This window comes from Pseudoliparis swirei, chromosome 3, assembly GCF_029220125.1.
Source record: "Pseudoliparis swirei isolate HS2019 ecotype Mariana Trench chromosome 3, NWPU_hadal_v1, whole genome shotgun sequence".
Taxonomy (NCBI): domain Eukaryota; kingdom Metazoa; phylum Chordata; class Actinopteri; order Perciformes; family Liparidae; genus Pseudoliparis; species Pseudoliparis swirei.
This window is the reverse complement of record NC_079390.1, coordinates 23,682,465-23,695,292: the sequence shown is the minus strand read 5'-3', so window position 1 is coordinate 23,695,292 and position 12,828 is coordinate 23,682,465. Positions and strand designations below refer to the sequence as shown.

Here is a 12,828-nt window from a genome sequence, read left to right as displayed (position 1 = left end):
CGCTCTGCTCCTTGACCTCGACGTCTTCGTCCATGTTGTTGATGTTGTTGTTGATGTCGTTGTTGATGTCGTTGATATACGCCTCGTTGTCCACGTAGGTCGTGTCGTCGTCGTCCGTGTAGCTGTCCAGGTCGATGGGAGGCGGTCCGCTGTCGGTGGTCTGCAGCAGGTCCAGGTCCGGCGCCGTGGAGGCGTTGGACTCGGAGGACGTGGGAGGTTCTGGACTGGAAGCTGGAGGGGCCGAAGCAGCCGGGCCGCCTGGGGCCACGGCAGCAGAACCGCCTGGGGCCATGGCCTTGGGGACAGCATCCGGTATCGCACCATGTGGGGCCCCGTCACGTGGGGTCCCGTCACGTGGGGTCCCGTCACGTGGGGTCCCGTCACGTGGGGTCCCGTCACGTGGGGCCCCGTCACGTGGGGTCCCGTCACGTGGGGTCCCGTCACGTGGGGTCCCGTCACGTGGGGTCCCGTCACGTGGGGTCCCTTCACGTGGGGCCCCGTCACGAGGGTCCCCGTCACGTGGGGTCCCGTCACGTGGGGTCCCTTCACGTGGGGTCCCGTCACGTGGGGCCCCGTCATGTTGGGTCCCGTCATGTGGGGTCCCGTCATGTTGGGTCCCGTCATGTGGGGTCCCGTCATGTTGGGTCCCGTCATGTTGGGTCCCGTCATGTGGGGTCCCGTCATGTGGGGCCCCGTCATGTGGGGTCCCGTCATGTGGGGTCCCGTCATGTGGGGCCCCGTCATGTGGGGCCCCGTCATGTTGGGTCCCGTCATGTGGGGTCCCGTCATGTTGGGTCCCGTCATGTGGGGTCCCGTCATGTGGGGTCCGGTCATGTGGGGTCCCGTCATGTTGGGTCCCGTCATGTTGGGTCCGGTCATGTGGGGTCCCGTCATGTGGGGTCCGGTCATGTGGGGTCCCGTCATGTGGGGTCCCGTCATGTGGGGTCCCGTCATGTGGGTTCCCGTCATGTGGGTCCGTCATGTGGGTCCCGTCATGTGGGGTCCCGTCATGTGGGTCCCGTCATGTGGGTCCGTCATGTGGGTCCCGTCATGTGGGGTCCCGTCATGGGGTCCGTCATGTGGGGTCCCGTCATGTGGGGTCCGTCATGTGGGGTCCTGCCAGGGGTCATGTGGGGTCCCGTCATGTGGGTCCGTCATGTGGGGTCCCGTCATGTGGGGTCCCGTCATGTGGGGTCCCGTCATGTGGGGTCCCGTCATGTGGGGTCCCGTCATGTGGGGTCCCGTCATGTGGGGTCCCGTCATGTGGGGTCCCGTCATGTTGGGTCCGGTCATGTGGGGTCCCGTCATGTGGGGTCCGGTCATGTGGGGTCCCGTCATGTGGGGTCCCGTCATGGGGTCCCGTCATGTGGGGTCCCGTCATGTTGGGTCCCGTCATGTGGGGTCCCGTCATGTGGGGTCCCGTCATGTGGGGTCCCGTCATGTGGGGTCCCGTCATGTGGGGTCCCGTCATGTGGGGCCCCGTCATGTGGGGTCCCGTCATGTGGGGTCCCGTCATGTGGGGTCCCGTCATGTGGGGTCCCGTCATGTGGGGCCCCGTCATGTGGGGTCCCGTCACGTGGGGTCCCGTCATGTGGGGCGTCCCCTCTGCTGCCGGCGTCCGAGGCGTCGAAGATGCTGGCGTCCTCGAGGTCTTGGGAGGGTTCCGGTCCCCCGGTCTCCGTGCCGTTGTCAGGAGGAGACTCCTCCTCCTCCTCCTCCTCCTGTCGTCGTTGTCATGGTGACGTCCTTGCCGGCCGATGTCGCAGGTCTCTTGGGCTCCGATAACGTCGTCACATTCAGCTCCGGTACGCCGACGTCATGGAGCGTGACTCGTCCTTGACCGGCTAAGACGGCTGCTGGTCCGGCTGCTGGTCCGGCTGCTGGTCCGGCTGCTGGTCCAGGTGCTGGTCCGGCTGCTGGTCCGGCTGCTGGTCCAGGTGCTGGTCCAGGTGCTGGTCCGGCTGCTGTCAGGTGAGATGGAATAACAATGCAAGACAATATGTATTATCAGGCCGATGAAACACTTGAAATAAGCCATTCTAAACATTTGCAGGTGAACAGAATCCGCGGCTCTCTGAGCGGTCAAAGCCTCCCGGGTCGTATATATATATATATATATATATATATATATATATATATATATATATATATATATATATATATATATCTGGTTGGAGTCCAAAGTCGATCTGAGTTCTCAGTTTCAACAACTTTGTCATCTTCAGACACACAAATAAACAGAAGTTATGCTTGTCAAGCTACAAGTGAAGTGGGTTGTATTCTAAGCCCATGATCCCTGACCTCGTCCTCCTCCAGCAACGCTCCTTCATCTCACGGCCATTCCTTAGAAACACAGCGACACGTTCTCGCATCACGCTGATCATGAAGGGGCCGGCGTGTGAGTCGCTGTGATCCACAGCATTCATGGAGCTCTCATGTGATCCACAGCATTCATGGAGCTCTCATGTGATCCACAGCATTCATGGAGCTCTCATGTGATCCACAGCATTCATGGAGCTCTCATGTGATCCACAGCATTCATGGAGCTCTCATGTGATCCACAGCATTCATGGATCTCTCATGTGATCCACAGCATTCATGGAGCTCTCATGTGATCCACAGCATTCATGGAGCTCATGTGATCCACAGCATTCATGGAGCTCTCATGTGATCCACAGCCTTCATGGAGCTCTCATGTGATCCACAGCATTCATGGAGCTCTCATGTGATCCACAGCATTCATGGATCTCTCATGTGATCCACAGCATTCATGGAGCTCTCATGTGATCCACAGCATTCATGGCGCTCTCATGTGATCCACAGCATTCATGGATCTCTCATGTGATCCACAGCCTTCATGGAGCTCTCATGTGATCCACAGCCTTCATGGAGCTCTCATGTGATCCACAGCCTTCATGGAGCTCTCATGTGATCCACAGCATTCATGGATCTCTCATGTGATCCACAGCATTCATGGAGCTCTCATGTGATCCACAGCATTCATGGATCTCTCATGTGATCCACAGCATTCATGGAGCTCTCATGTGATCCACAGCCTTCATGGAGCTCTCATGTGATCCACAGCATTCATGGAGCTCTCATGTGATCCACAGCCTTCATGGAGCTCTCATGTGATCCACAGCATTCATGGAGCTCTCATGTGATCCACAGCATTCATGGAGCTCTCATGTGATCCACAGCATTCATGGATCTCTCATGTGATCCACAGCCTTCATGGAGCTCTCATGTGATCCACAGCATTCATGGAGCTCTCATGTGATCCACAGCATTCATGGAGCTCTCATGTGATCCACAGCATTCATGGAGCTCTCATGTGATCCACAGCCTTCATGGATCTCTCATGTGATCCACAGCCTTCATGGATCTCTCATGTGATCCACAGCCTTCATGGAGCTCTCATGTGATCCACAGCCTTCATGGAGCTCTCATGTGATCCACAGCATTCATGGAGCTCTCATGTGATCCACAGCCTTCATGGAGCTCTCATGTGATCCACAGCATTCATGGAGCTCTCATGTGATCCACAGCATTCATGGAGCTCTCATGTGATCCACAGCATTCATGGAGCTCTCATGTGATCCACAGCATTCATGGAGCTCTCATGTGATCCACAGCCTTCATGGAGCTCTCATGTGATCCACAGCATTCATGGAGCTCTCATGTGATCCACAGCCTTCATGGAGCTCTCATGTGATCCACAGCATTCATGGAGCTCTCATGTGATCCACAGCATTCATGGAGCTCTCATGTGATCCACAGCATTCATGACGCTCTCATGTGATCCACAGCCTTCATGGAGCTCTCATGTGATCCACAGCCTTCATGGAGCTCTCAGCTCATGAAGGACCTCAGAGCTCCGGTTACGTCTCTAAGTGAGAGCTGGCCACTCAATGACGCCATTTAGAACCGGAAGTTTGTCAACATCGCTTCATCCCGGGAGGAGGAGGAGGAGAGGAGGAGGACGAGGGGGGACGGGAGGAGGAGGAGGAGAGGAGGAGGAGGAGGAGGAGGAGGAGGAGGAGGAGGAGGAGGAGGAGGGGACGGAGGAGGAGGAGGAGGGGGAGGAGGAGGAGGAGGAGGAGGAGGAGGGGAGGGGAGGAGGAGGAGGAGGAGGAGGAGGAGAGGAGGAGGAGGAGGGGGGAGGAGGACGGGAGGAGGAGGAGGGGAGGAGGACGGGGGACGGGAGGAGGAGGAGGAGGGGAGGAGGAGGCCTGGGACTCGTCGGACGCCCCCGGGAGAAGAAAGGGAGTATTGATGCTCAGGAGCCTCGTCCCCAACAGGTGCTCTGTGTGGTTCTGTGTGGTTCTGTGTGGTTCTGTGTGGTTTTGTGTGGTTCTGTGTGGCTCTGTGTGGTTGTGTGGCGTTGTGTGGCTCTGTGTGGTTCTGTGTGGTTCTGTGTGGTTCTGTGTGGTTCTGTGTGGCTCTGTGTGGTTGTGTGGCTCTGTGTGGTTCTGTGTGGTTCTGTGTGACTCTGTGTGGTTCTGTGTGGTTTTGTGTGGTTCTGTGTGGCTCTGTGTGGCTCTGTGTGGTTCTGTGTGGTTCTGTGTGGTTCTGTGTGGCTCTGTGTGGTTCTGTGTGGCTCTCAATGGTTCTGTGTGGAGCGGCTCCACGTCGTCACGCTGCAGGACTCTGGGATTCTTCCTGGACTTCAAACCAAAAGTCCATCAAACTAAAATCTCGGTATAAACATGAAAAATATAAAACACGTTGCGTATCGAGAGCGTACGCCGGCTTATATTTTGAGCGTCTTTCTTAAAAAACATTAATTATTTCAAACTCGGCGTAATGAACACGTGATCATAACAACATTTCCGTGACTTTTCCAAAACTTTTATGATTGAAGTTTTTTCCATGACTTTTCCAGGCCTGGAGACGACCGTGTCCGACGTCACCGGCCGATGAAGAGGACGCCACTTACTGATTTGGACTTGTTTTTATGCTGATGTTCTGTTTTAATGTTGTTTCTATCTTTCATGCTTTTATCTTTTATTCTGTATTATTTTATTGTAAGGTGACCTCCAAATGAAATGTATTATTATTATTATTACAAAGAGGACGTTATTTAAAAGCCTAACTGACGTCAGAGCACAAGACTCGCGTGACAAACACTCGATCATCTGCGCGACTTCAGGAGAGAATAGTCGATTCTCGGACGTTTCTTTGCTCTCAAAACGTCCGTGCGTGTTTTTGCCGCTTCTTCCATCCCAATAACACCCGAACGATAACGCGAGAACGATGATTTGTACTGCGAACGCGAGGCAGGAAGGAGGCCAGGATATCCCCCAGCCCCGACCTCGTCTCGACAGATTTAATCCAATAATCTACACAAAGTCAAAGTCCACTTGTGCAACACGGCAGCGCCGTCGGGAGCACTTTCACGGCCTTTGCGGTGGACTTCAAAAGGTCGTTTTTCTCCTTTAATAAACGACAGGGGGTAATTAACAGGTTAGATGTATGACGAGGACATCTGGAGCACATCTGGACACCACTAATCATAGCTGCTGAGGATCACAGATTAGACCCTTTGACCTTTGACCTCAACGACCTCAGTTACCAGAGAACACGCGTCACCTGCTCGATGGTTGTTGTGCTGCACTATGATGGACAATAACGGTGTAAAAAATGAGCTTTTTGTTTAGAAAGTTGCCTTTTATGGTTAAACATTTGGGAGAGTCAAATAAAAAGCTTGTTACGGTAACGAAAAGCCCATTTTTCACTCCGAATTAACGTTAAATATACGAAAAGACGTGTAACGGCTGTGTCACGTGACGGGACATTCCCAACGGCTCCAACGGTCACTGCGCAGCCGCAGTTACCACCTTTACAAAATAAAAAAAATAGTAAATTACTTTGTTAAATTGCACTCCAATAGTTTGATGAAGACTCGATTAAAATATGTATATATAATAAATTAAATAAATACTGTTTTTTAGACTTCCGGGACAGACAGCCTGTCACCTGACACCGTGGCTGCTAGCATCACGTAGCTAGTTACGAGCGAACGAGCTACCTGACGTCGGTTTCTTTCCCTGTTTTTTAAACATACGTCATCTCGTTAACTTCAGGTATAACATACCTCCCGCCGTGCTGTTCAACGGAGCCGACAGGCAGCCGCTGCCGAACATTAGGAGGCAAATAACCAGCGAAAGAGCGCCGACATTTCTCCTGCTTCGCTCCATCTTCCTGCTCGTCGCCATGTTGATGCGCGGGCAACAGAAGGGGCGTGGCTTCACAGGACACATTACAAGGATGTGTGCGCATGCGCGAAACGTGTCTGCGGTGAATGACCAGGTGGAAGCACGTGGCCTGAGTCTGTTGCAACGAGTGACAGTTGCTTGTCATATTGTGCCAGCCTTCAGACACCTTGTATACTTGTTTATAGTAAATAATTAGTATTATTATTATTCTGTTTGACTGGCTTTGCCCCTCATTGTTTGCGGTGTCAACAATAACCAGAATCCATCAATATGTGTACTAAATGTATTAATGTTGCCATGGCGCTGCAGGAGAAGCTAGTGTGTGATTAATCACAGTGAGTGTGGTATTGTGCTGGCTCTCTGACGGCTGTGACTGAATATAACAGGGTTATAATTAATATGATCACTTAATTAATTTGATCACTTACCAGACACCGTCAAATGGCTGGATTGAAACGGGGCTATAAACCCGGCTTCAAGCTGCAGGGTCGCCCCCCAGTTAAGACCCACAGAGACATTAACTTGGGGGCCTGACACGATTAATTATCAATGGTTATTTTAAAGCTCACTTAACCCCACTGCTGGACATCTTAAAACAGTTTAATCTGCACTTGTACTCGTTCTATGTATATTGTACGGTCAAAATCAAATATTCATCATTGGGTTTTTCTTGTCAGATCAAAGTTATCACGACGACAGATAATTAAACATATTCAAACGTGTTGAAACGTCCGCGTGGGATTCGACTCGCAATAATACGACTAATCATTTTAATTTAGCAAATAAAAATGGGAAGATTTGCCAGTTTTAAATCAGGTCTTTGTAAATCTTTAAGTTTTTTAAAATTATTTTAATTTAATATAACAGTCCCCTTGAGACCTGGATAAATGTGTCGTGCTTTCTTCACTCTGTTCTCATATTCTATAAAAGACAAGATGGCATCATAAACTATACAAGATAAATCACTGAATTAAAAAATACACCGTAATCCAATTCACAAGTTACAAAAAGAGCAAAAACAAATCAAACTGGTTCAAGATGTTCTTTATTTAATTCAGGGAATGAATACCGTGGTCACCAGCTGTGGAAGACGACCGTCTCCCCATATTCATCGTGTTGCTCCTCCTTAAAGGAGTGAAGTAACCCCCCCCCCCCCCCCCCCCGGAGGAGGAGGAGTGAGACTGTAACTGTGTGCACCACCAGGAAGAGGCGACAGCTCCTCGCCCTCGTAAGACTTCACAGGTTGAATAAACTATGCAAAGACAGTCAATAAAATAATCTATTTTTTTTAAACTATATGCAACAAAAAGACATTTTTCTTTTCACACCAAATGCACAACAGACACAAATAAACGACAAAAAAACAAAATGAGACGATTAAAACACGGGATGTCTCGTCTCCTTGAGCTAAAGACAGCTGCTGACACCGGGGGGGGGGGAGGGGGGGCCTTCCCACTGCATAATATATAGGAGTGAGGAGCGAGGAGTGCTTTAACGGCGCTTTGCAACAGCACCACCTGGTGGCGGGACGGCGCAACTGCACGCCGACTGCCCTTTTCCCTTCGACACTTTAAATGAAAGCGTTGTGTAGGATTGTAGTGAGAAGACAAACAGTGAGGCCGACATGATACTTTCCCTTCTCCTTTCGCCTCGCAAAGCGACATTATTGAAGATAAAAACCTTTCTGCTGTGGTTTTTGTTCAGAACTCAAAAAATATTATTATTGTTCCCTTAAAGTGGTCCTTTTGAAAAAGTGGTGACCTGCACTCTGTCTTGGCTCCAGCTGTAGCATGTCATGGGGGGGGGGGGGGGGGGTCGTGGGGACTAGCTAATCAATTAAGGATTTTGAACTTGTAGGTGGGGGAGTGAGTGGAGGACTGGAAGGGGGCGTCGGCCTCGCCGTCTTACGCCTGGAACTCGAGGCCGAGGCCGAGCTTGTGGCCGCCGGCGTTGATGTTCTTGCCGTCGAGGAGAGCGGAGAGCGTCAGCTTGATGCCTGCAGGACACAAACAGACACGGAGCAGGAAGCTGAGTGGACGTAAAGGAATAAGTCGTGAGACTTCGCTTGAACTCTCTTTTGATTGGACGGCTTTCTTCAGGGTCACACACGTCGATGGGTTTCCAGGACTTTAAACCAAATGTCACATGTTGTGAAACCTCGGCGTTTACACAAGTATACACCTTAAATTACACAAATTAGACAATAGTTTGATTAAAAAGATCACATATTTACAGACGTTTTTATTCTTATAATCAAACGGCGTAAATGAACATATGAATAAAGCACATTTCCAGGACTTTTAACAAACTTTGGGGATTTAATGTCAAGGACTTTTCCAGGCCTGGAAATAAACATTTTTAAATCCCATGACCGTACGAACCCCGACTCTCATCACGACCTTTGAGAGATTCAATTCATTCGTTTAAATCAAGCAAGTTTATCAAAAAACAACTAATTCTGCCCGGTCGCCATGACATGGTGGCAGAGTGTCTCCCATGAAAACCTCAATTATATAATCCAACAAACACATCTCCGTCCACCGGTTTAAAGTCCCTGATAAAGTGGTACTTCCTGGTTCATATTGTTGTCTCAATAAATACACGTTGGTGTATTCCCACCGGCTTCCAGCAGGGGGCGCTCACCTGGCTTCAGGGTCTGAGTGTATCCGAGGCCCACGAGGCTGGAGTTGTTCACCTTGGCCTGAGAACAGAGACGAAGATCAGAGAACACTCAGTGAAGGGACGGATGTGACGCTCCAGACAAGAGTTCACATGTAGCTCCACCAACACGCGCTCCAATGGCTGCGAGGGATTTAAGGACCAATGGGATCGAGCCTTTCTGTCGGCGTCCAGAACTCCTCCTCAAACCGGGCCGTACTCACGGAGAAGGACGCCTCGGGGTCGATCTGGTACTTGGCGGCGATGCCGAAGCGGGTGTTGCTGTTGCCGGCGGTCCAGGCCAGGTTCACGGCCGTCTCCAGCTGCTCGTTCACCTTCTGGTAGATGGAGCCGCCGAACTCGGTGCCGTCGTTTCTGGGGAGGAGACGGAAAAGCTGCAGGTTGGAATACGTGTAGCTGCTGAATTAATAATAATAATGATTATAATATATATATTATTAAATAAGTAATTATTATTAATGTATGTTTCTATTTATTTATATAATAATTAATTATTTAATTAATTATAATAATTAATTAAAATAATATTTATAAGGCGCCTTTCAAGGCACTCCAGGTCGCCGTACAACACATTAAAACAGTTACCGTTAAGACAACTGGAGGTGGTGATGAGCGACAGGTGAGTTACGTAATCGCGTTGAGTAAATAAAGAAAGCCCGACTCGGCTGTATGGATGAACCCATTGGTCAGACCCACGGGGACCAATGGGGGTCCAGGACTCGACACCAAATGCTCATGACCAAACATCTCGTTTAAATCTCGTTGTATAACATGAAGAAGTGATAAAGTCTTTAAACTAACAAAGAGGATTCCAAAGCACAGTTTAAAACCTTAGATGACTCAAATGAAAGAGACGATAGTTTAGATTAAAATAAAACATGTATGTCTTTTTAGTTACGGTGCGTTTACCCGCGAGTGTGAGAGCGTATGGCGGCTTAGAGTTTGAGCGTCTTTCTTTTAAAGCATATTAATTATTTAAAACTCAGCGTAAATAAAACATATCAATAGAACAACATTTCATGACTTTGGGGATTTTTGTTATTTTCCAGATCACCCAGAGCAACTTAATCTCTACCGTGTAAATATATATATATATATTCATATGTATATATATATATATATATATTTTGTATTCCTTTGTATATTTAATATTGTTCTTGTATTTTATGTTTATTTTTTATTACTGCTCTAATCCTGCTGTTTCCCCACTGTGGGACGAATAAAGGATTATCTAATCTAATCTAATTTAATCTAATCTAATGCATAACACATATTCTTTAAAAGTATATACATTATTTAAAACTCAGCGTAAATGAACAGATGAACATAACAACTTTTACAGGACTTTTTCAAAACTTTGGGGATTTTTTGTTTTTTTCAGGACTTTTCCAGACATGGAAATAACCATTTTTAAAATTCAAGGATTTTCCAGGTGTTCCAGGAGCGCGTGAACGCCGGTGAAGGAGCTCGTCGGTGATATTCGGCCCACATTGTCGGCCTCGTGACCCCGTCGGCCGCGCCTGCCAACCACGCCGGTCAATCCCATCACCTGGGTGTAAATATAACTTTTGGGCACGCAGCCAAATCGGCGACAAGTTAGCCAGCCAGACAAGGACGAGGGCAAAGAAAACCCGAAGGCTCCGTCTGTCCAGGCGTCTGGAAACAGGAGGTTCACTCACGGCTCAAACTTTAAGCTCCTGAGTTAAAGTTCAAGAACCTCCAACGTATGGACGCACAATGGATGGAAGAAGAGTGTCTCGGTTGTGTGTGTGTGTGTGTGTGTGTGTGTGTGTGTTCTTACACATTCGTGTGCAGCTGAAACTCGTCCGTCTTGAATCCCACCGCGAAGTTGCTCTGGGTGATGCGGTTCCTGCCGGCCTCGAAGGTCATCTGGTAGCCGGCCAGCCAGCCCTCGTAGCCCACCACGGCGGCGCCGTGCACGGCGGTGCCGTTGATGTCGTAGTTGACGTCGCAGCCGAGGTTCACGTGGTCGTACTTGTAGCCCGTCTTCACCTTGCCGCTCTTCTTGCTGGCGGGAGGGAAGAGAGAGAAGAAGAGGAGGAGAGGAGGGCGTCAGAGGCTGGCTCATTGACATCATGGTGGCGCTAGCATTAGCTCGGGAGGGAGCGTCGGGAGGCTCCGGCTCTCGGAGCGTCGGGAGGCTCCGGCTCTCGGCTCGGCTCACCCGGTGTTCGGTGAGAAGGTGGAATCAAACGTCAGCTTCAGCCCCTTGGCCAACTGAGGAAGAGACAAGCAGCGAATATCAAGATAAATACAGTTAACTTTAGCCACAATGGTCTGGAACCGCATGACGAGAAATTTAATGATTTGGTTTATGATAAAATAATGCAGACAAAGTAAGAGCTAAAGCAAAGTCACTGCAGACTGTGGGCAAAGTTTATTTTCATTACATGAGTGTAAATATGATTTGAGATGTTTGTAAGTTTACGGCACAAAAGGCTAAAAAAGGGATTAAAAGAAGATGTGTTTCTGTTGAAGTCCAATTATGGAATAATGTTGAAATGGATATAAGGATGGTTTAACTCCTTTTTGGTTTTCAAGGGAATTATTTATAAAACAATTCTTGAGTTATAAATGTGATTAAAAACGTATTTATATGGAAGATGTATGTGGAAGTATATATCAATATATTTTGTTTGTTGTTTCTTGATTTTATATTAATTTTCTGATTTATTTTGATATTAATTTAGGATAGGAATTTATAAGCATTTTTTGCTTCTACCTTTACCTTTTCAGTCTTTCTCTTTTGAATATTATATAGAATAATATTGTATTTGATTTGATTGACTGAATAAAATACACAAACAAACGAGTGTCTACCGCTCCCCGTTACTTTGACGTTAACGGAGACACCGACCTGGTCCTCCACGGTGATCTCGGTCCCCAGCGTGTTGTCGGTGTTCCACTTCTCCGTGAGGGTCAGGCCGTGCTCCGCCCACTTGTACTTGGTCTCCAGGGATCCGACCACCTTGCTGGTCTCGGTGTTGGCGGAGCCGGTGCTGGTGAACTCCTGCCGGAGGGAGTCAGGGTCACGGGGCGCATCGCGGTCAGGTTGAGCAATATAAAGGATTACAGACGGGGATCCAAAAGCAGCGCCGCACTCAGAGTGAACCGGAGTAAACTCAGAGTAAACTGGAGTGAACTGGAGTAAACTCAGAGTGAACTGGAGTAAACTGGAGTAAACTGGAGTAAACTCAGAGTGAACCGGAGTAAACCGGAGTAAACTGAAGTAAACTCAGAGTGACCCGGAGTGAACCGGAGTAAACTGGAGTAAACTGGAGTAAACCGGAGTGTCAGGCGATGCCGAGGAGCCGGGTCGGCAGCCGGGCTCCTCTTGCGCCGCTCTGACCGGCGTCTCCGGTCATCTGATCACGAGCGGCGGAGACTCACCAGGCCGTTCGCCGACTTGGTCTTCAAGTCCAGCTTGATGACCCCGAAGCCTGAAACCACGACAACGGAGGTCAACTCAGATCTCTGAGAACATTTGATGATCGATACCTCCAGTCAACACGACATGGAGGATTATAATCCCACCAACAACATTTACAGAATCCCTTGAGCGATTTCAAAAACCTTACAATGTATTAGTGTCTGTGAAATATGTATTGATCAGCCTCCAGACTGATTCAGTTATTCATGAGCCTGACGGATCTATAGATTCTGTGAGAGCGTCGGCGGCTTCAGAAGGCCGATTTAACCGACCGCACGACCTCTGGGCTCGTCACGCGACCTCTGGGGGAACGTTGAGCGACCTAGGGGGCGTTCAGGAACCTTTTCTGGCCTCGTACGTCCCGGCTTGTGCTTCACTCAACGAACTCGGAGACGTTTCTGCGAAGGAGTTCCGACTCTATTTGTTCCGCGACGGCCGCTAGCGGAGGAGGAAAACCCTCGGAGAGGAACGACTGCGAAT

General features: G+C 49.3%; 2 protein-coding genes across 3 annotated transcripts in view; one reads left to right on the top strand and one right to left on the bottom strand.

The window, feature by feature from the left end:
- The window catches only part of jade2 (jade family PHD finger 2), a 344,631-nt gene that overhangs the window by 103,724 nt on the left and 228,079 nt on the right, over positions 1–12,828 (top strand). The window lies entirely within an intron of this gene.
- vdac1 (voltage-dependent anion channel 1) overlaps positions 7,247–12,828 on the bottom strand; it is a 7,689-nt gene continuing 2,107 nt past the window's right edge. For both annotated transcript variants that reach the window (XM_056442000.1, XM_056442007.1), the window contains 7 exons: positions 12,309–12,358; positions 11,776–11,928; positions 11,083–11,135; positions 10,699–10,926; positions 9,101–9,251; positions 8,862–8,919; positions 7,247–8,214 (listed from right to left, as the gene is read on the bottom strand). In XM_056442000.1, the coding sequence (XP_056297975.1) occupies positions 8,123–8,214; positions 8,862–8,919; positions 9,101–9,251; positions 10,699–10,926; positions 11,083–11,135; positions 11,776–11,928; positions 12,309–12,358 (785 nt within the window). In that variant the 3' untranslated portion in view covers positions 7,247–8,122. The remainder of the gene's footprint in view (positions 8,215–8,861; positions 8,920–9,100; positions 9,252–10,698; positions 10,927–11,082; positions 11,136–11,775; positions 11,929–12,308; positions 12,359–12,828) is intronic.